This window comes from Copadichromis virginalis, linkage group LG11 (genome assembly GCF_057382275.1).
Source record: "Copadichromis virginalis isolate Kocher_CV1m ecotype Utaka linkage group LG11, C_Virginalis_male_GT1.1, whole genome shotgun sequence".
Lineage (NCBI taxonomy): Eukaryota > Metazoa > Chordata > Actinopteri > Cichliformes > Cichlidae > Copadichromis > Copadichromis virginalis.
Window position 1 is genome coordinate 15,127,126 of NC_140628.1, and position 22,627 is coordinate 15,149,752.

The following is a 22,627-nucleotide window of genomic DNA, read 5'->3' on the forward strand; positions in this document are numbered from 1 at the left end:
AAGCGTTGCTAAATGTAATTCTTTGTCCTGTCTTTCAGACATTGTCTCTGCACGATCACAGGAGTCTGGTTTCGCAGCTGCCCCGTCTGTGCCTTGCTGGTGAGACAACCTGACCATTTCCGTCCTCCCCTGTCAAATAAATGCGCTCAGGACACTTCTAATTCAGTTTCTGCTTCGGCGGGTCCAAGTTTGGTCCATGGCCGGTCCTGTTTTTAATCGGTAATCACTCAGCGCCAAGCTGGACCCGAGGGCTCAGACTCCCCCCACCTGTTCCTGCTCCCCGCCCCCTAAACAGCCTTCCGAACACATACACGCATCCCAGCTCCGTAGCCAAGCGCGCCGATTGGCCCGTGAGGAGGAGGAAGAGGAGGAGTATGTCAGTGAGGCTGCACTTCAGAAGTTCACGGCCACCTACACAGATGCTGAGACCATTACTGGTAATTGCTGCATGCATATGTTATAACTGTTGGCAGACAAAACTTACTGGAACCCATTTGGCGCTGTTGTATCAGCACTGTGTGCAGACATGTGTATAATTCATCTGTCAGAAATGATCTCCTTTGGTCCTTTACAAGTCCATTTGGCTGCATTAATGTATTATAGAAGTTACACAGTACAGCACAATTTAACCCAATTAAAAGTTTACAGTAATGCCAGCCCCCAGTCTCTAATGGTTTTGGAGTAAGGTGTTAGGAAGACTGCAGGCTGATGGAGGTGGTTTGGATGAGAGTGAGGCCTTTGGAGCTGTGAGAAACTGTCCCTTTTCTGTGACCCTTCTCTAATGTAACATCCTGTCAGTGAAGCAGCTCCAGGGGACTTCAGCTGTGTGTGAGCCAGTATGTGAAAGAGAGAAGAGCTCTCAGTGGACTGTTTCCTCAATAGAGCAGGATGACACTAGTGTCCAAAATGTTGCTGTGCACTGGCCCTTCTCCTTTCTCTTTACAGTCTGGGAAGAACACCCACCAGACACTTTTAATTGAGTTGGTATTACATACAAAATTAATGAGTATTGATTATTTTTCTTTCCTTCTTTTTGCTATGCTAATCATGCAGAAGTCTAGATTAAAGGAGGTTGGGATTCTGCGGATCATTAGGGAGGGAGAGGGAGCTAAGTAGAACCTGGCTAAAAAGCTACTTCAGCACTTCATAAATGATGCCAAGCACTTATACAGCACAATAGTGTGTAACGTTCATACTCACAGGAGCAACAGGAAAAGACCCTCCCAAAGACATTCTTTTTCCACCCTTGGGCATGATCTCAGTTCCTTGTATTATTTTGAACAGCAAGGTCTCGCTTATTTTTATGTTACCAAAAAGGTCATGTAGGAAAGTCATACTCATATTTAGATTTAGTTACACTTTTAGAGTCAAATCGACTGCCAGCTCACCAGACAGAGCACCTCTGCTCGTTCAGCATGACCAAATCAAAGGTTTGCGCTTATGGCTTATTGGTGACCAGGTACACACATGTACTGTAGCTGGTGCAGTGTAGGGTTTCCCCATATATAGAATTTACTTGGGCAGGCCACCAAAGTAAATTAACACCCACCCAATATAAATGGCGATTCATATTATCCATTCTAGAGAACAGGGCCATTCTTGGTCTACAGCAGGGATGATAGTTTTTGTTCCTTTAGAGATCCACTACAAACTGAATGAACCGAATGGAAAGTTGTGAATTGTTATGAATTTGACGATACTGGTGTTTAGTGTATTCTGCCCAACAATCATGTTTTTAAGAGAGCTGAGCAAATCCCATGAAAAACATGCAATCATTTTGAAAGTGAAACATAAATGTTGCGAAATCTAAACTTTCATGGAAAACAGGCCGAAGTGCTTAAAGAAGAATTAATGGAAAGAACTGCATGTCTGAAAAGTGTTATATTTACTGTTAGAGCCCGACCGATGTCAATGGGGGTCAATAGCAGCCATTTATTGATATATCAGTATCAGCATTTACAATCACCTATAAATTAAAAAAAGAGAGAGAGATGGGAGAAACGCCCTTTAACCATGTCATGAGTGTTATGTAGGGCACTCTATCACTTCCCTGCTGGCAGCTCGTAAGCGTAAACGAGTAATCCCTGACTTGTATAATTAAAGAAAGATTAATTTTAAACTGCACTGTAATGCGATCTTAGTGAGGACTAATAAATTACTTCACATAATAAAAGTGAAGGATTATGTTTATGCTTTGTGTGTCTAAAGTAGAAAATATCTGCCGATATATCAGATGTTTAAATCACCCATTCCTCTATCGGTGATTCTCTGGTACGGACTTTTAGAAGACTGAAACCCCACAGTGCTGTGTACATTCATATGACAGCTTATTCGCTAAAAGTCAGTGTCCGACTTTTGTAGGTAGTCTGTTATACCCTAAACAGCCCTATAAATCTATAATATTATTGCTCTTTATTAACTTAACTTAATTTTCCTTTAACTGTTGGCTTTAATGCATAATTAATGCATGCTGTTTGAATCAAAAGGACGGTGTTTTTCTTTTTCTTTTTTCTTTTTCTTTAACATATACGTGAAACCCAGTTCTTGATTTCAGGCTGACAGGCTCATTCTTTAACAGGTCACTTGTATTTACAAAATCAAAGCTGTGGTAGGATCTACAGCAGCCCAGTTTTAAAGTTGGCTGAGGTGTTCAGGACAGTGCTGCCACCTGCTGGTTTGTGTTCAAATTTGCAGTTGTTTTGTTTGTGTCCTCATGTTTCCCTCTCTCAGCCTTCCATCTGTCATTCTGCTTCTCCAACTCTCTCTTTGAGTCTCTCACAGAAAGAGAGAGCTGGTGTGGGAGTGGGTACGGGCGAATGAATGAACACAATGAGCTGAATAGAGCAGCTCATTGCCATGCGGCAGTTTCTGGGTGTGAGATGAATTCTCCGTGGTTACCAGCCTCCGATGATGTAAAGAGTTGAGTAACAGTGAAATTATGGGATGTCTGATGTGGAGAGGACGATTGGGAGCAAACAGACACATAGAAAAGTGGCAGAGGACGGATAACTTTGGTAAGCGGCTGGCAAAGTTATGGCAAGTGGAAAAACGGAGTTTGAATCTGATCTGATGGGTATGGTCCCCTGGCTCTCATCCAGTCACAGCACGCAGAAACATCCACTGTGCTGCTATTTTTGTTTTTTCTCAAAGGAGTGCAGGGTTCTTCTTGTGTTTTCACAAAGACGAGTTTGGACCTGTGCTGACCCACCAGAGCCTCAGTAAAGCACTCAAAACACTGTGTGTGGAGATTAGCCTCTGTGAGCTAGTCAGTCTGACCAGTGCAGTCACTGTTTGAGGGAGTGTAATCATGGAGTGGAAAATTTTGACAGGGGGGGAGGGGCTGCTATACACATAAACTGAGGGTTGCTATGGCTACAATGTTTTTGTACATAAAAAACTATGAATAATCCAGCAAGAACAACTGGCTGACTGCACACTTTACAGAACAAACTGAACCTCATTCGTTTGGATTTTATCAATTCTGTGGACTTGAAAAATATTTAACATTGAGTTGAATCTGAATTTAACATTTATAAAATATGCACTGAGTTTGTGCCAGATGTAGACAGATGATCTCATCTGGAAACAAATGGAACACAAATAAGTGATTTCAGATATTTACATACTGTATCTGATGTTCTGTGAAGCTGATGCGTCTTTACTATTCTGGCTGATGATATTAAGGGTTAGGGTTAAGTGTTTACATATTTTATGTATTTTAATGTCTAAAGAAAAGTATTCCTTTGCCCTCCATTTCTTGTCTGTTAAAGCTGTCCTTTAAGCTGCGTCCACACTGGAAACGATTGGCTCGTCGTGCATCGCTTTGTAGCCAACGGCTGGTCACTTGTGAACGTTCCAGACTCCTGTTGCCTGCATCTGTATTTGTATAGATATATAAGTTGAAAAAATATCTCCAGTCACAGCTACTTTGTCTCGTCAGCGAATATTTTGCCCATAGTCGCTTGAAGTCACCGAACGGGATTGACTCTCTGTGGTCTCTGGTTGCCATGTCGCTTGCGGTGTGATGCAGCGTTGCCGTGTCATTCCACAGGATGACCAACTAATCAAAATCGCCAGCTCACATTTGTATCCAAGTAAACAGATTTGTATTATGTGGATTCTTACTTTTAAGCGCACTATTACTAAGAACAGATTGGTGTAACTTCAACATTCGTGGATGTTACTTAGACACACATCACCGGCACTCCCCGACAGCTGCTTCCTCCACCAGCTGGAGAGTTCACAAACAGCTTCAGAAACCAAGACACCAAAGCGCTGATCCCAATCTGATGCAGCATCTTCAGCTTGCCCCGGAACAAGCCCCTTCGATAGAGACCACTATCTTTCATCCCACAGGACTCAAATGATCCGGTGCCAGACCCCACAGCAGAACCACAGATCTCGTGCAAACATCCCTTGACCAGTAGGCACGATTGAGCTCTACACAAAGGAAGTTGGTTTTGCTCTGTGATTCAGGTTATCAGAAGTATAGTAGGCAACCACAGAAAATATATGCACATGAAAAAAAAATCTCTTTGTACTAACTGCACAAACCAAACGAGAAGCATTGCTGTGTGGAATTTTGCATGGTTTTTGTCCTGGAAGAGTGGGAGTCACTTGACCAAATATTTGTGATTTATAATCCACAGTTAAATCCTTCTTTGATGGAAATTGTAATGATTTATTGGGAAATCCAACAGCCAATCCCATGTTACGTTTGTCATTCAAGATGTTTACTTTCAACCTGTCAGGTAGGACTTGAGGGATTTTATTTTATTAGTAATAAACTTTTTATTTACAAAGAAAATAACACCTTAGCAAACACACTAGGCGCAGATTCACAGGGTTAGTGACATTTGAAAACCCTGGTTCGCCACCCACGTGTAGATGTGTGAGCTGCCGGTGACATTTGATAACACTGACGTACTACTGCGCTTTATTTCACGAGTGCACCCTCTGTGACCAGCAGCTGCTTGTGCTGCAATCTAAATCTGGATAACACTCTGCTGCAACTCCACAGAGCAGCACTACAACTTAAATGGAGGCAATTTTCTAAGTGTTAGTGGATTATAGTTTGCATCAAACCACCCACCAACTTCTGTACTTCCTTTTACTTGAAATTACCTCATTTCTAAAATGAAACATCTCAAAGATCAGTTACTTTGTGCACCACCCTAATCGCTCACATTACCGTGAAGTTTGGTAACTAGTGATTCTAAACTGATTAGTGCAGCTATTAGTCTGCTTCCAAGACTATTACGCATCAGCTTAGGATAACATGTAATCATATCGAGCTTTGTTTGGTGCCAAAAGCTGGGATCTGTGGGATTACAGGGAAAAATCTTGAGTGGTGTTTTGGCAGGTTTTCTGCTGGAGCTTTGCTCCTGTCGCGCACACACTGTGATTACTGCTGTAACGAGGAGAAACCTTTTCCGCTGGTCTGTTTTTGTGGTAGTTTAACACTTGCTCTCTAATATAGCAAAATCTCCTTTATGTTGAGTTTATTATCTTTTGGCTCAGGCTGTGTTTTCACCACACCTCGAAGCACACGCACACTCACACTTTTAAAATCTTGAAAGGCCCAATCTCTTGATATTAGTGTTTTAGTAATGGAGCTTGAGCAGCATCAGACCTGGTGTGGCCACAGTTGGTTTATACAGGATAGGGAAAGTAGTGTGTGTGTGGCTTTCAGCTTGTGTGCAGAGCCCAGCTGGGTTTGTTGGCTGCCAGAGTGTGGAAAAGTGAGAGAGTGGGGCGGTCCATGTGATCTCTCGTCATTGGCATGTCAAGCATGATGGGACCAGTTTGGTTGGCTCCGGCCGCTCCTCCCTCCCTCTTTTTCCGCCTCTCTTTTGGTCTCCTGCACTCTGTACTGTCCTCTAAAACTTTTAGTACTCTGCTCTTCCCATTTCCCACCCTCCCGGCACCTCTCTCTCTTTCTGTGTTATTTCCTGCGACCTTGCCCTCTCCAGGATCGCTGGAAAATGTAATTGGAGGGCAAGAGGGGGGCAGTGGTTGTCGTGCTCGGGCACCATGAGTGAGTACGCTGTGTGGAGAATGGTTTTCTAGCAGTTTCAGCTCATCTCTAGTGATAGTTATGAGCAGTCTGACTAACATCTGGACAGCTTGCTCGCCGTATCTTCTGGCTATCCCTTTTGTTATCTGTTTGTCGGGGACTGTTGCTTTCTTGTCTTTTTAACCTTGTATATTGAAAGGGGTGTTAAAGAGCTGGCTTTGCAAAGGAAATGTTTTTATGTTTGAATTCTTTCAATCTGTGAAAAATCAAAAGTGTCACATGTCGTCATGTGGGTTCAGTTTTATAGTAAAAGATAAGATTTCCAGGTTTAAACGGCTAAAAGCCTGTCAGTGAGTGTGTTTTAGGAAGAAGGGGAAAAAACCCTGGCTTTTCAAGCCTTGACCTCAGGGGGCAGAAGTGCATTGTTTTGGTCAACAGGAGGCAGCCATGTTGCATTTCAGATCTATGCTCTCTAGTTAAAGATTTGAAAGTCATGTCTGGGAGATTGAACGGTCTGACACAAACAACTCGTGACTGCTAACATTTCAGCTGATCCTAGTCAGTCAGTAGCTTTCCTTTAATATGATAAAACCCTCTCTGTGTCTTCGTAGCCTGCTCGCTGTGTTAGGCGGTGTGTTTATCGCTCAGACGGAGGGTGTGACAGGCCTATTTTTACATTTGAACTTGAACTTTCTTGTTGTGGTGTCCTCACAGCTTGTGTGCTTTGTGCCTCCTCTGTATTTACTTCAAAAGGTTTTACTATCCACTCTCTTATGAAGAGACGGTGCGATACAAAAAAAATACAGATTTTTTTTAAATGGTCCATAGTAAATGTAAAGGTCAGTTGTGTGATCTTCTTTCTGTCACATGAAAAAATAATTTCAAAAATATTTTTATATGTATAATTGTTGCATTTCCCAAGAGGTCCAGGTGATCTGCTTTCATTGCTCACCTATTCTAAGAGGGAGCCCCATTTGTTTCAATTTTTACACTGGACGCCCTTCCTGATGCAACCGAAAGGGACTTTTTCTCCTCCCAGGATCAAACCTGGATCTTTCTCTTGTTAGGCGAATGTGTAAACCACCACACCGTGGAGACACAAAGTAGTCTGAGCCTAAATGCTCAGTAGTATCAAATCACAGGCAGTTGGTACCTACAGCTGCAGAGAGAGGAGGAGCAATGGCTGTAACATTTATACATTTTCTATATATGTTAATATCAGAAAACACACACACGCATATTTCATCCTGCCTTTCTTTTTGCCTTTAAACAAAGCTCAAAACCTTGTTGGATGATATTTGCAGTGTTACCATTCTTAAACATCACCCAGTTTACTGTTCATGTTTCATATCAGAATCCAAATATTGCAGTACATTTAGGTATATTGAATTCATGCTCCTATAATGTCAGATTGTGCTCTGCAGGAAAGCTTTTAATACACTTCAGTTACAAAACTTCAGTGTCAATATAATTTTATTTGCTGCTGTACTTTGCGTAAAACCAAATGATCTGCCAGAGATGCGCTAATCAATCATAATCTTACTCAGAGAACTTTTACACAAACCAGAGGCAGCACAAAGTGGCAAAATCCAGAAAATTGTGAAATGTCACTTGTTCTGATGGAACTGGGTATTCAGCACTTACATCTGTGTTGAAATTTCTCTGGCTGTGCTTGCTAAATGTTTCCCCAGCCTCTGCTGTGAGTGTGTGTGTTCCCCTTTTCAGCACAGTCAGTCATTCAGTCTGCATTAGAAAAACTGTAAGAGCGCATTGTTGGGGAGACAGACAGACAGACGGGCAGATAGAGAGACAGAACAAAGAAACAAAGAACTTTATTTTTACTGTATGTTAATTCCCATGTTTAGTCTCCTTCTGTCAGTCCAAGAGCTTCTCTGTTCTATATTTGTGGAGGAGGGAAAAAGAAAAAACTTGATTTGTGTGTAAGCAGAGAGAATGTGTTCTCTAATAGAGCCAAAAATGGATGACGCTTTTAATAGCACACTAAAGTGATGTGTGAACAGAGAGCTGCATAGCTGAAAGCTTAGGTAAGGTTATTTAAGTTTGCACAGCAGAGCACAATTGTGAATCAGTGGTTCACAGAGGAAGGCTGCTGTTGATTTTGTGCAGGGGGAAAAAAGAGAGCACAACTGAGTGGCTCGGTGGTTAGGGCTCACGTGCCTCGATCCTTCAGTCCCCTCTTAAATCCCAGCTGACTGGAACTTTTGTGGCGTGTAATGTCATCCATCCATCTCCCTTTACTATCTCTAATCACTGCAGCTGTCATACAAGGGCTGAAAACACCCAGTAATTATTAAAATGATAAAGAAAGAGGCCATACAGAGAGCAATCCCAATTTGGGCTATAACTATGTAAGAGATGTATACATTTCACATCTTTTATTTTTATTTTTCACAGGAAAATATAGGAAAAAATTAAGACTGTTGATCTCAGGTTACTAGGGAAGCCCTGCAGCTAGTCGACACCTACTTACATCTGTTTATTTATTATGTCTGAGCAGGTTAATCTCGTATCAGTTGGCTGCAGAGAGACTGGAGACCTGATTTTGTTTTATCTTGTTTGGTATGCATGGCATCTTTATCTCTTTCGGGGTAATAATGGGCTTAATTATGGCAGAGAAATTATTTATTGTCTTAGATAAGGATGTGGCACAACACTGGATTCAAACTTAATTTAAACTGTTTGGCAAGCCAGTATTTTATAAAAATGATTAGAAATGTCTGACATCTAGCTCATTTCAAGCCTTTACAATCGCAAAGCTACGGTTAATTAGGGATACAAGGGCTGAAAACACCCAGTAATTATTAAAATGATAAAGAAAGAGGCCATACAGACTGTAGCTCAGGTGGCAGAGCAGGTCAGCCACTAATCAGAAGGTCGGTGGTTCGATCCCAGGCTGCCTCCTGGCTGCATGCCAAATATCCTTGGGCAAGATACTAACCCCATGTTTGCCTACTGGTGGTGGTCAGAGGGCCCGGTGGCGCCATTGTAGCCCCAGGGCAGCTGTGGCTACAATGTAGCTTGCCATCGCCAGTGTGTGAATGTGTGTGTGAATGGGTGAATGACTGAATGTAGTGTAAAGCGCTTTGGGGTCCTTAGGGACTAAAAAAAGCGCTATACAAATGCAGGCCATTTACCATTTACCATACCAACTCAACTTTTAGCTGGTCTCCTTTTTGGTTTTCTTTTTCCTGCAATTAAAACCTAACCAGTTCCTCAGTGGGCCACTAGAGGGCCTCATACACCCTCCGGTTCAGAAGACTGCATGAGTGTACTAAATGAAATATATTGTCCTGATTACTAAATTGAATAACTCAGAAGTTCTGGTGTTTCCTGTGTCCACTAACTTGATGAAAATGTGAAAGTAAATATTTCCAAAGAAAGCAGCAGTTATTCTTCACTTTGTCTTCTCTCCTTGTGCAGATGTGTGTAACAATACTGATTTGCCGGAGCTCGAGATTATCAGCTTATTGGAAGAACAACTGCCGGTGTACAAGCTGAGGGCTGACACCATCTTCGGTTATGACCAAGATGATTGGCTGCACACTCCCCTCTTGGGCCCTGACGCTGCCGTTGACCTGACTACTGAACAGATTGAGGAGACCCTCAAATACTTCTGTAAGTTCGTTATGCTGCGTTTTCAAAATATAATAACACGCGTGTCCTGTTGTTGGAGAGTGACAATGAGAGATCTGAGTGTTATGGCAACGTTAATGTTGTGGAAATGAGAGAGGGTGTTGACTCCATTGATGTCTCCGTTAGTGTGGGTGAACCAAGTGACCGTGGTTGCCAAAACAAAATTAATAACTGCTGTCTATCTCACTCTGGTTAATGTTTTACTTTTTCGTGCACTCAGTGCGCATGTTGTGTGGTTTTTTTTTTTTTTTTTATACTATCGTCAGCACTTGCCTTATCAAACTGTGGCTTTTGATTGCAATCTGTGCCAGCTAGAGCACGTACAGACCCACATACACACAATTTGAATTAAACAAACATGCACAGGCTCGTGATAACATGTGCAAACACTGCACATGGCAAACCAAGGGAGTGTAAAGTGTTTTTTTTTTTTCTTCACAATTAATTATTAATATCTAACTCATGTCTACTTGGAATAGTGACTCAGGGTAAAACATGTTCTAAAAATAAACCAAGCATCTTATAAATAGGCTTAATCAAGAGCTGCAAATACACCCGGTGCCCCATTGCCTGCACCTTCAATTTAGTATTGACATTCATCACAGAGAACCAGCCTATCAGGTGATAGCGAGGGGGCAGAAGAGCCATTATTACAAATCATGAAAATAGTTTTTTGCTGTACAGTCAATACCATCACTGTGATTTGTCATCATCTGTATCTCCACTTGGACTTTTACTAGCTATCCCCATCTGCTTCAAGGAGATGGCTCTGTATCGGCACCCTAAGCAGGAGTGATACATGAGCTAAGATCTTTAATGGTAAAGCTCAACTGATCTTGAGTGTCTGATTGTACAGACCATCACAAAGTGCCAACGTGTTACCATTTTTAAGCATTTATATAATGAAAAGTCCAGCCCAACTTGCATCTTAATCAGGAGCGCTGTGGGGGAGGGGGATATAGTACACGCTGTTGCATCATCCGAGTAAACATTGATTCGATCTGGTGCCTGAGAAGGATGAGTGTGAGGAGGTTGTGACATGAGGCAGCTGACCGATCGAAGGCAAATCCATGCTGTGATGACATAAAATGCACACGTAACAAAGACTGTAGACTGTCTGATTGGTAAATTTGTTTCACAGCCTCAGCTGGTGATGGATATTTTGTCAACAGAGTAACAGATAACATGTAGGAGATGTCATTTTTAAAAAGACTGAGGTTTTAATTAGAATAGCTGTATGTTCGGGATTGCGTTGTTTCCTATTATTTTATCTTTTGATTCAACTGCATACCTGAAATCAAATAGCAGCGCACAGATACGTATAAATGCAATGATAATACATGTATTAATGTGCAGGCTCACTTGGCAAGCAGCTCTAACTGATCCTGTAATGGGGTCTTATGCAACCTTACTACATTACATGAGTAAGCAGTTATATGACTCTACTGGCACATTAGCATAAAACCATGCATGTCACTTAGTTAGCAGCAGTTGCTTTTTTTCACACTGTAAGAAACACTGGCTGTTTTTAGCAAGCAGCAGGTTCACAGTATGTTGTTAGCCTTGTCTTAGCCCATCCTGTGAGCATGTAGCTGCTTTACGCTGTAGTTTCATAATGTGCTTCTCACTGGTTCCTCTCACGTGCTTTCTGCCTCCCATGCATGCGCTTCATCACTCCCTATATGACAAATCCCAGAATCCCCATTTTGGTTCATTCATTTTGAGTTAGCCACGTCACCCCTGCCAACGCTACACTGCCTTCTCTGCATCTACATGCTGCTCAGCCGTAGGCTTTGGAGTCTGAGGCTGTTTCCATAACAACGACGCAGAAGGACAAAGTAGAGGAGAGGAGGGAGGGCGAAATGCTGACATGTGAATGGTGGGCGGGAAGAAGCTGGTGAAATTCCCCCCCCCCTCGGCTACAGACATCCTTTTAGCCCACCCATCCCACTGTGTCGTCATTCTCATCATTTCTGCTGCAAAACCCGTGACTGCTGCTGCTGCCTTGCTCTCTGTATCTCTGTGTTTATTGAGTCATTGCTGGAGATGCGGTTGTCCATGTGTTGAGCTAAAGAATGTTACAAAAGGGAAGGAAAAGGTCATTTTGCGAACATGGCCAGAGTAACAGCTGACAGCAGCCGAAGGTGGCCTGACATGAAGCTATAAGTGGATGGACCTGATTATTTGCTCTGATTTGTTTTGGAGTGACTCTGGAAATGTGACGACAGAAAATAAGGAAGATGAGGGACATATTTGGCAGAAGATGGAAAATTTGCTGAAAATGGTAAAGACTACCTGACGGACTAAAATACAAATAAGTGACTCGGTGTTTTTTCCAGCTGACAGCTGATGACGCAAATAATGGGTTCTGACTGATGAAATCCAAAAATGGCACCAGCAGTGCATTAAATTAAGCATAACACAGCAACGGGCTGGTGTTACTCAGTGTGGAACAGAAAAGAAATCTGATCATGAGAACCAGATTCTTACCTAAAGTAACCGTGTCCATTCTGGTATCTGCTAAGCATGCTGAGAAAGAAGAATTGAGATGCTGACCTATTGACCACCAGACTCTACTGGAAACCAGTTAAAGTGACAGATGCTTGTTTCTGACCATACTGGGATGCTACAGTTAAGTATGCTGGGACATTGGCACATCTGTCTGTCAGAGCAGTGAGGATGAAGAGACGAGGCCAGACCAGAGGCCAGAGGTTTGTTAAGGCAGACTACTACGAGCTGGACTGGTACTATGAAGAGTGCACTGATGGTAAGAGAGCACTTCAGTGTGGATTAACATGTACAAGCTGAAAAGCCAGACACTTTCCTGGAGTTGGAAAGAGGCTAATTTCTTTATGTAGCAAGTAAGTAGCTTCTATTGGATAGCTGATTTCAAGTGGAAGACTGTTACTTAGACGGCTGTTGTGGGGATTGTATCCAAGTAAGACATTATTAGTACAGAACAGTTGAGACTGAAAATGGGATAAGAGCAACTACAATGGAGAAAGAGAGCCGTTTCCTGCACTTTACATACGTCAACATGTCAAATTGTTTGCAATCTATCTAAAACGAAACCAATTCAAAGCACAGGCATGGAGGACTTCCTGGAAGGTTAGCTGGGAATTCTTTGGCTTCAATTTCACACATATTTGAAGTGCTTTGAGGAAGTCGTGCACACTGAATATACATTTACTGTCTTTTAAGTAACTCACTCTTGGGATCCGCTTGAATGTATGCTAGTTTCTTTCCTATTTAAATCACGTGAATGTCACCTTGTGGCTTGGCATTCTCAGCAAAACCATGAAGGTAGGTGTTGTGGAAAGGACAGAGAGGAGCAGCATTATAAACAGTAGGTGCTGTAATAGGTGGTGTTTGGAAGGTGAGTCAGTGGCTCCTAATATAGAGCCAAGTAGTAGTTGTGGGTGTTAGGTGTTGGCGGTGTGACTGGACTTTATGGTGGTTCCTGTGTTTCTGGACAACAACTAGAGATCTTGTTGTGCTAACGCCAGCTCCCTCCTGCTGATGCAGCGGGTAGCTGGCATTAGCACATAGCGATAAAATGAATAAAGGTTATGTTGTGGAGATGGTGACAAAGTAACAAATTACAATAATCTAGTCTCAATGACATAACTGCAGTAAATGATAATTTCATAACAAAGAGCAGGATTTTTTAGAAGAAACCTGTAATTGCTTAGAAATAAGGTTTCGAGTTTAGATCTGTGCTGTTTAGATCTTTGCTGCGATCTGTGACCTGTCTTAGCTAAGTTTGCATCCATGTATATGTTTCTGCTCATATGCACAAAAATGAAAGCTTTTATCTGTAGCTTGTCCAGCAGAGCGGCGCCAACTCGGTCGTTATTGTACATTGAGGTCTCACTGTAGCACATGTAGCAGTGCACTGTGCAGATGGTGCTGTGGAGTCAAGCGGTGTCCTCACTGTAGGTTGCTGACTTGTTTTATTAGAAAATGCTGCTGGAGCGTTAATGAAGAGCTGATATTAGCTGATATCAGCCCCTGTTGGAGACCTAAAAACAAAACAAGCTTAAACTAATGCAACGTTATAAAATGATCCTTTATGTATTGAATTCCAGTGTGTTACAACATCCTGTGGTATTGTCTCAAAGTAGCTTTAGTGTGTGACTTGAAATGATTAAATACCAGATTGAATCTGCAGATTGATCCACATGGTCATGTGACAGGTGTCACTATCAGCAGGGTGCAGTAGTGGCTCGCTTGTTACCCTTTAGTGCTTTTTAGCTCCTACTCTTTCTTCACAAACATGTCCGTCTTTCTACTCTCGTCTTGGTCCTTTTTGCTCCCTAATTATGATGCACCTGCTTATGGTCCCTTTATTTAAAGTGGGATGTAACTGATTTCATGCTATACGTGTAGTTCTCACCTATAGTAATTGCTTTGCTTTTGGTTGTTCGCATGCACATATTTGTGCACTTTTTGTATTTTGACATCATTAAACTGCACACTTAATATGGATGTTGGAGGAGAAATGAGTTCATTGTCCTATATTATGCATTCTTACATAACAGTTTGAGATGGATTCCCAGTTCGAGCTGCGCAGCTTAAATGTTATTCACATGTGGCCAGCTGGTATAGCTTTTATTTCCAGTCTTTTTTAGGAACTGATATTGCCTGGTAGACACTGACAGTAGGTTTACTGTGTTAAAATGTTTAAATGCTGGATGAGAAGGGACACACGGCTTCTTTGATAAAGCTTTTCATGGAGTGTCGAGGCAGAAATAGATACGCAGCTGGTTTTATGTTGGGGAGGGATGAGGAAGTAGGTTGGCTTATATTTAGCCCAATGATTTGCATGCTCCTCCAAGCCAGTCTTGTTGATATCAACCTGACAACGACTTTTTGGCACTTCCAGAGGCCTTCAAACAAATGGCTTCATGGACAGAGGACAACCAGGACAGCTGGGCTCAGACTGGGGCTGGGGCTAAATAAAAGGGCCCTGTTTTTCGATTGGGAATGTAAGAGATGGTTCTAACAATATTTGAATTTCAAGCTCGACAGCAAATCCCAGAAAAATACTTGATATTGGATACCATTTTTTTGTGTGTGTGTGAGGGGAGAGACAAAAAGAAACAATGCAAACTATAACGTCAATGTTTGTTTAATACCTCAGTGTTATTCAAATTGGAGCTTTGACAAATTGCAGGTTCATAAAGTGATATTCAATGTTGTGAACGTCAGCTACTTCAGAGGGCCTGTGTGCCTGCCGCAGATGACAGAAAAAGATGAAGCCAATCCAATCTTTAAGTGATAACGTGATAAACCCTGCTTCCGAGTCCAAATTACTCTGCGTTTATTAAGGTTGTTGGGTTTTCAACGTTTCTTAATGCTTTTGTATCTTGTCCTATTTAATCTGAACAAGCCCCTAAAGGGAAAAAAAAAAAAGGTGGTGATCACTGTCGGCCTCTCTCAATTTTTATTACCACTATTCTACCACTATTTTAAAGCTCAGTTTTTAAAACCTTACGATGTAACTACAGCCCAGCCCATGCAGCAGTATATTAATGACTAACCTCGTACGGTAGATGGTAGATTATTTCAGTTGTTCTCCTGACTGAAGTTTGGTCCGTTTACAGCATCCTGCCGTGCAGACACCTTCGTCCCTAATCATTGGGAACCTTCCATTAACTTTTATCGAGTGGAAAAAAGTTAGCGCTCACCCTCCAGCTTCAGTATGTTTATATTATGCTAACGCGCTAACATAGCTGTGTAGCTAGCCACCACGTAGCACATCGTTATATACCAGCTAGCCCAACTTCAGTAACCATACAAACGTCACTACTGTTTAGTTTTCTGTCTTCATTTATGTCAGAAGTGATAGCAGAGCTTTACGTTTTAATTTTTTCACAAATCCCTCAGTCAGAACCTGGTATATCATCTTTAGATGGAAATTTGTTACACCTGGTAGCCACACAGATCATTTTATTGAAGGTGAAAGAATTCAGACAGTTTGTAACTCTCAGTGATGCCGCAGTGTTTGTTTGACTTTGGGACCTGAAGAGGAGTTTGGACCCGGACACGGCTAATGACGTCAGACTTAAAGACTGGATATGGAAGTACCTTAAACCTGCATTATGTCTCAAGGCCACCAGGTGGCGATAGCTGTGGTTTAGGGCTGCCACAAACGATTATTTTGATAGTCGACTAGTCACAGATTATTTATGCGATTAGTCGACTAATCAGATCATCATCCACTGGACGTAAAACTACAGCTTATTGCACCAGCAGCATCTGCTCTTATATAACTATCATTAGCTTACAGCTTTAAGCTTTTAAGGTGCTAACTAAAAATAAAGACAAGATGATAGTTTATTCAATTTTAATGAAATTTGCAGATTGTTTCGGTGAAGTTTAATAAACTCCTTGCTATCTAAAATATAACAGGACAACGGAGTATATTCTCCAGCATCTCACACTTCTGATAATCAGCTGTCTGCTTGAAGTTTATTCAGCTGTGTAAAAACTATAACTTTAATCTCAGACAAACCGATTTACTCAGGTACAAATAAAATACTAAAAAAAAAAAAAAAAAAAAAAAGCCAAACAACAACATTTTTAATTTATCTAAGTGACATATATATTTAACCTGAGTAGCGAAAGACGGCGGTGGGTTTGAAAACAATTTGCCGGGAGTCCGGTGTTCTCACCGCGCTAGTGAGCCTAGCCCCCGGCTCGCTATCGAGCTAGTGGGTAACAGACGTCTCCGAAAACGTCGGAGCGCTTTTGAAAATATGTGGTGTCCTGATAAACTGAGCCGATATTTGAGGTTTACACAGCTACATTCTCGCCTGAAAATATGTTAAACGTTTATTTTGTGACCCAGAAAGAATAATAAGAGTAATATTAAAACTAACTAGCTGCCGCCATTGTTGGAAACTAAGCTGGGCCGCGCTATGAATTCTGGGACACAGCTGCTTCTTCTTCTTCTTCTTCTTCGGGGTTTAACGGCAGCTGGCATCCTTGTACATGCAGTGCTGCCATCTTCTGTTTCAGTCCGTTATTACACTCTTAAATCCTGCTACTTATTCCTGCGTCTTTTGGGATCTTACAAAGCTTCAAACGACGCGTCGACTATTAAATCAGTCGTCGACGTAATCGTGACTAGTCGACAAATCGTGGCAGCCCTACTGTGGTTGCAAAAAGACGTCTTGTCCTACAGAAGTCTATGTGAAAACAGTGCTCAGTTTTGACTTCATGAACTTTCCTGCTGAGTTCATGAGCTCAGTCAGTCATTTTTGGTCATATTGAATAAAAAATTAAGTCTATTTTGTAAATGTTGGTGTTTCAAACAGGAGGATTATCCGTGGTACGAAATGGTCAAGCCCGCCCATTCTCATATCACAGTAGCTACGTCCATGTACCTTGTCTACGGTCCCTAGCTGAAATATGTAAGCTGAAAATTTTCAGCTTACATATTTCAGTTTGTGTGAAAGTCTTACGTTTGCTTATTGAAGATTATCAATTTCTCGGGAGGGTTTTTCTTAACTTAATTTGATATAAAATGTACATTTGATGCACCATTTAAGTGGATTAACAACAAAAGTCAACATTTTCCGAAACAAAAAGTTTTTTGGTTTTTGAATAAAAGACTCAGAGCTTATTGCAAAACAATATATTATGTTTCCATGAGAGCTAAAGTGTGAGAACTATTGGAGCATTAAGAGTCAACACGACCATAAAACAATGGGGGAGGTAAACGCTGCCTGGAGACACTGAGTGGTGTTTGTCCAGAGCTCTTTTGTTGCCTGCTGTGAAGCACCCATAGGAACATTGAGCGGAGTTACTCAGGCATGTGGGACAGTATTGAGCTGTCATCAGTGTTCTAGACCAATTACTATAATTATAACAGTTGATCGCGGACGAATGAGCAGAAGACGGAGCTTCTTTCATGTGTCATTTTTGAAGACTGGCCCCTCTCAACAGCTCAGCTCAGACATGTGGCACTGACATAGATCATATATATATATTTAATCTTTTTTGTTAACATGCAATGAATATTATGGTGTCTTATGGTAATATCTTCTTTCAAATGTTTATGTTTTTACCTCACCTCTTCCACCGCAACTATTTAAATGTTGCGATAAAGGTTATAAATTTACCATTAAGCTGATGTCACAAATTTACTGGTTAATTTGTGGTTTAATTTAAGCCATCAAACTATTTATTGGTCTTTATTAAACTCTTGAAATGTTGTGAAGCTTTGCTGGAATTTTTTTGTTTTGTTTTTGAACGGCTTGTTTCATGTCAGCGGTTGTCTTGTTGCTCAGGAACTTGAGGCATGAGATTTGATGCCAAACTGAAACTCTGCCTGTCCACTCTTTGCAAACTCTTTTGTCGTTGTGTCTTAGTCATCCACTTCCTGTATGTCCCCATTCAATGAAAAGAAATATTTTTGCTTTTGCATCACACACTGGGCTAACAAGCCAGAAGGAGACACAGATGCCTTTGGGGTTGCATCAGGAAGGGCATCTGGTGTATAAAATCTGCCAAATCAAACATGAGAAGCTACGCGCAGTAGCGACCCCTGGGGAAAAGGGGAACAACCCAAAGTAGCTTTATTATAGCTCACCTTGTAAATGCAGTTCATGCAAGATTAGGGTTCACAGTGCCTTGTGTTTTGTAGGGTCAATTTGTATGGCTGTACAAGTAGGTCTCATGCACTGTCTCATGAAACGAGTTTATTCTTCAGTATTTCTTCTGATTGACTTCATGGAAAATCTCTAAGCAGCTCAGCTCAAAGTGCCCTTGCTTATCTCTTGACTCTCTTGATAACACTGTCTGCACGTTAACTATAGTATGCAAAAACATTCACCTGTGAAGGTGTGTGTTTGTGTGTCTGGCCCAGCCCTGGAAACAGGTTGTGTGTTATTTTATGCCCTGCCCTATTGTCACCATAGAGCTGAGCAGGACTGTACCAAGTTATTTTGTGGGTGGGGTGGGGGGTGGGGGGGGGGGGGGGGGGGATTGTAAAGTGACTGGTGTTTGTTGGGAATTGTTCAAGGAGAATTCTCTTTTGGTTGTCTCTGTTGTTGTTGGTCTGAACCACAGCGACCGCACATTAGTAAACCACTGGATGGATAACACAGATGAGACTTAAAGGCATAAATATTATGCATTTTCAATGCCCTCATCTGCTTGATTAAATCTGTTTTAACCTATTTTTTGTTAAATTGTTTGTTACATTGTTGACCTGAGGGAGTGTGCCAGTTTACCCGATGTTTGTGGCAGAGTGGAGAAGGCCATTCACTGACTGGCCACAGAGAAAAAGGGGAGGAGTTTGGTTGTCTCACTGAGCTGCCATAGAAATGACACACACGCTTAGAAATTCAATTACAAGCAGGTCCACGCACACAGGCTTTACCAGACATGTACCATGGAGTGCACAGAGAGGCACATGACATTTAGGGAGAAACTCAGAGTCAGTCAGGCATTGTTTGCATACTTTCACACATACACACACACACACAGACTAGGAGATTAAAACACACACAGGTAGAAACCATGGCGTTGTATCTGGTTAGCTGAAGCATCAGGGGAGAGGATGGCACTCTTCTTGTATGGCGATGAGGACAATCTGGATTTGCAGAACGAGGATAAAGAATATTTTTGTTTGCCAAAACATGACAGCACAGAGCAGGAAGAAGAAGAAAAGGAGAAGGAGGAAGAATATACCAGTTTTCCCAGTGATGGAAGGTCCGAAGGGGATGAAGAAATGGATGAAGAGCAGCAAGTTCTGTGTGAAGGTAGCAGTGAGATGTGACTAAATCTCTTGATGTTACTTTTGTTAATCCTTATCACTCAGTGCAGTAAGACACCTGTTTATACGATTTGGAACTATATAAAAATAACAGACGCCATTTAACCTTCCTGTAGGCATCTGTAGGCTATCATATCTCCTGTGGCTGTGGTTTCATCCAGCGGGTACTCTCCCTGATGTTGATTATTTGTGTGTTTGGCTTCAACACAGCACGGTTCACCTGACTGCTGGGCTGACAAGTTCAAATATGGGCTTGGCTTTTCATCTCAGCTGTGACTGTTGTTTTTGATATGAAGAGCCAGCAGGCTGCAGTTTGAACTGCAAACGCGCTCGTTCTGTGTTTAATCCTTCTAGGGTTTGTTTCAGGGATCCTTAAAACGAGATGAGGGAGAAGGATGTGCATCATGAGGGATTTGCACATACACTCTAATGCCAATTTGTTAAGCAAGAAAAAAAAAGTCTCTTCGCATTAATGTTCGATAATGTGTGAAGTGTTTGGTCAGCGCGTTTACGTCGGCTGCTGTTACATGGATATGTTTTGCAGTGGCTGTTAAGATAAATACGTGCTGCTCCAGCTAAAGACGTGGTATTTAATGGTCTACACAGGCTGTGCTTGGGGTATTAATGTCAATAACAGGGCTTCCTTTCTGTTTTCTTTTCTTTTCTATGAACCTGTGTGCTACAATTAAGGTTATTATAATGTCTGTAACTCCAGACTTCAAGCGCACCCACTACTTCTGCTGCACACACAAAACCGAAGGCCACGAGGGTGTGCTCACGTGGAGGTTTGATTACATTATGGCTCTAAATACAGAGTCACCAAATCAGATATCTGTGTTTAAGGTGATTGTCTTTAGTCCTACATATCTCCAAAACCCACATAGTTTTCACAGCTGCTGAATAGGACCACTTGTCTGATGTCCCCTTTCCTTTGTCATCGTCTTGGAGCAAAATAAATAGAAAGAGATGGCGTGTGCGTGTCTTAAGTTACCCAGACTTTGGATAATATATCAAGAAAACATCCTGCTCACCTCTCAGAATTAGGTTACGCTTCCTCTTTGATAATCCAGGTTACAGTCACCTTCTCTAACCTGTGCCGTTTGTCTTTAATGCCTGTTTCTCACCCGACTGGCTTATTAAAGTCAGTCAGTAATAGACAGACTTTCTGTAGTCAGATCAGCTTTTGTTAGTCAAACCATCCTCACTTTTTTCAGCTTAGCCGTTTGACCTGGGTGGAGTGTTACCATGGAACCAAGTCAGCATGGAGAGTTTGATAGATGGGAGGTAAACAGGCTGCACGCTCACTATCCGCAGCAGAGTCCTCTATTAGGCCAGATATCAAGTAAATAAATGTCTTGTGGGTGTTGGGTCTCTGTGTCTGTGCGTGAGTGCACGTACACAGGTTTCCTCATACCAAATTATTCCAGCAACGCAAACATGAGAAAAGACTGAGCGTGGATGTTTCTCTTTGTGTGTGTGTGTGTGTGTGTGTGTGTGTGTGTGTGTGTGAGACACACTTGTGTCTGACAGATAGTTAGCCTTTTGTGATCAACCTCTTTGAAGTGGGACTGTGTTTTCTTTTTTTCCATTTATTTTTAGTATTACTATCAAGGTAGCTTGAATATTGGCATGTCAGTGCACTAGTGCCATCCATCCATCCTCCACTTATGCAAGTCAGCTCACAGCAGGCAAAGCAGGATATTCGACGTTCTTCTCCCTACACTTTCCAGTTCCTCCAGAGAGATCCCAAGACTCCTCTCAATAGAGATGAGATGCAGCAGGTGCATGATTCCACATGTGCATGCCTGGAAAACCTCCAAAATGAGGCATCCAGAAGGAAGCATAACATTCCTGAACCTTCTCAACCGGCTCGTTTTCACACAAAAAGGCCAGTTGAGGTTTCAGTCCATATCTGTAACTCAACAACTTCTTTTATGCTGAAACGTGACCCAAGCAATCCGGATCGTGAGAGAACAACACTTCCTGACTTTAGAGATCCCGTGTTTAATTAACTTATAATAAACTTGTAGTGCTAGCAGACAAATGTGGGTTTGGTAATAGTCCTAACATTATATGTACTGAACCTATCCGCTTATCATTGTCTCTGTAAAAAATGACACAAAAGGCACAAACGACAAAAACAGTAAAAATAAATAAATAAAAAATAAATAGAAATAAGATGCAGGGTTTAGGTGAAGACCTGATTTGAAATTGCCCGTGAAACTTTTGGCAAAAAGTAAAGGGCAAACAAGCCAAGGTGCCCTTATTTAATCAAATAAAATGCCTTGGTAGTGCTTCAACGTTTCCTACCTTTGTTAGCTTACTTAGTTAAGGATTTAATCCATTATTAACTTCTATTTCCATCAAGCATCCTTTTCCTTGTTTCCAGCAGTCATATGAGGACTGCACCACACAAGGACATGAAAATCTGTTGTTTACATTGGCCGGCTCTCTTTTGCATTCTGCCAGAACGTCACACAGTTTAGCATGTTGATGAAATTACTTATTAACAATTTATTATTGGTTACAAATAACATAATTTATCTTGGTGAGCTTACCGACATATTGCAAATCTATCAGTGACAATTTATGGGATTACAACTAAAATAAGCCTGATCAAAAAGAGATGATCTTAAAATGGAGTTGGTACCTTTTTAGAAATGTGTGTAACTAGTGGGGCTTGATGGCTCCATACTACTATGATTTGCATTTGTATAGCTTACAACATTTACATTTTAAAGGCTCCCCTGGGCCTGAGCAGGGGTATGGGGGTGAACTGCAGTCCTTTCAGGCTGAAACTTGGTGTGAAAGCATTCTTCCCTGCCCCCGAGTTTCTGCTGTTAATGTGCATTTCCACAGGAATTTATAGCAATGTTCATTTATGAAAGTCTCACTTTTCATGCAGTAGAAACTTAAAAAAAAAAAATAAAAAAATCTGCACTCACAAGTGAAGATACTTTCTAAAAAGGTTGCTATAATTTTTTTTTTAAATCAATTTGAATGAAACAAGTTGGTATCAAGGAACAGACAAGCTGGTTTTGTTGTTTTATGCAGGTTATCTGTCTATGAATCGTTTCCAAATTAAACTATGAAGTCATACAGATGTAAACTCCTCTGTTTGAGGACTGAGGGAGTTAATAATAAGCAGCATGGCTGAGGCGTGGCCCTTC

At 41.5% G+C, this 22,627-nt stretch overlaps 1 protein-coding gene across 4 annotated transcripts in view; it reads left to right on the top strand.

The window, feature by feature from the left end:
- Positions 1-235: 235 nt before the first annotated feature.
- The window catches only part of trak1a (trafficking protein, kinesin binding 1a), a 37,124-nt gene continuing 14,732 nt past the window's right edge, over positions 236-22,627 (top strand). Inside the window, exons 1-2 of one of the 4 annotated variants that reach the window (XM_085473282.1) lie at positions 236-437; positions 9,458-9,652. Coding sequence is in view for 3 of the 4 variants with exons in the window: in XM_085473279.1 (XP_085329405.1) it covers positions 19,242-19,443 (202 nt within the window). In the remaining variant the exon portion in view is untranslated. Of the gene's footprint in view, positions 438-5,880; positions 6,038-9,457; positions 9,653-11,574; positions 12,438-18,682; positions 19,444-22,627 lie in introns of those variants that run through there. The other 3 variants (XM_085473280.1, XM_085473281.1, XM_085473279.1) reach the window with 3 other exon arrangements.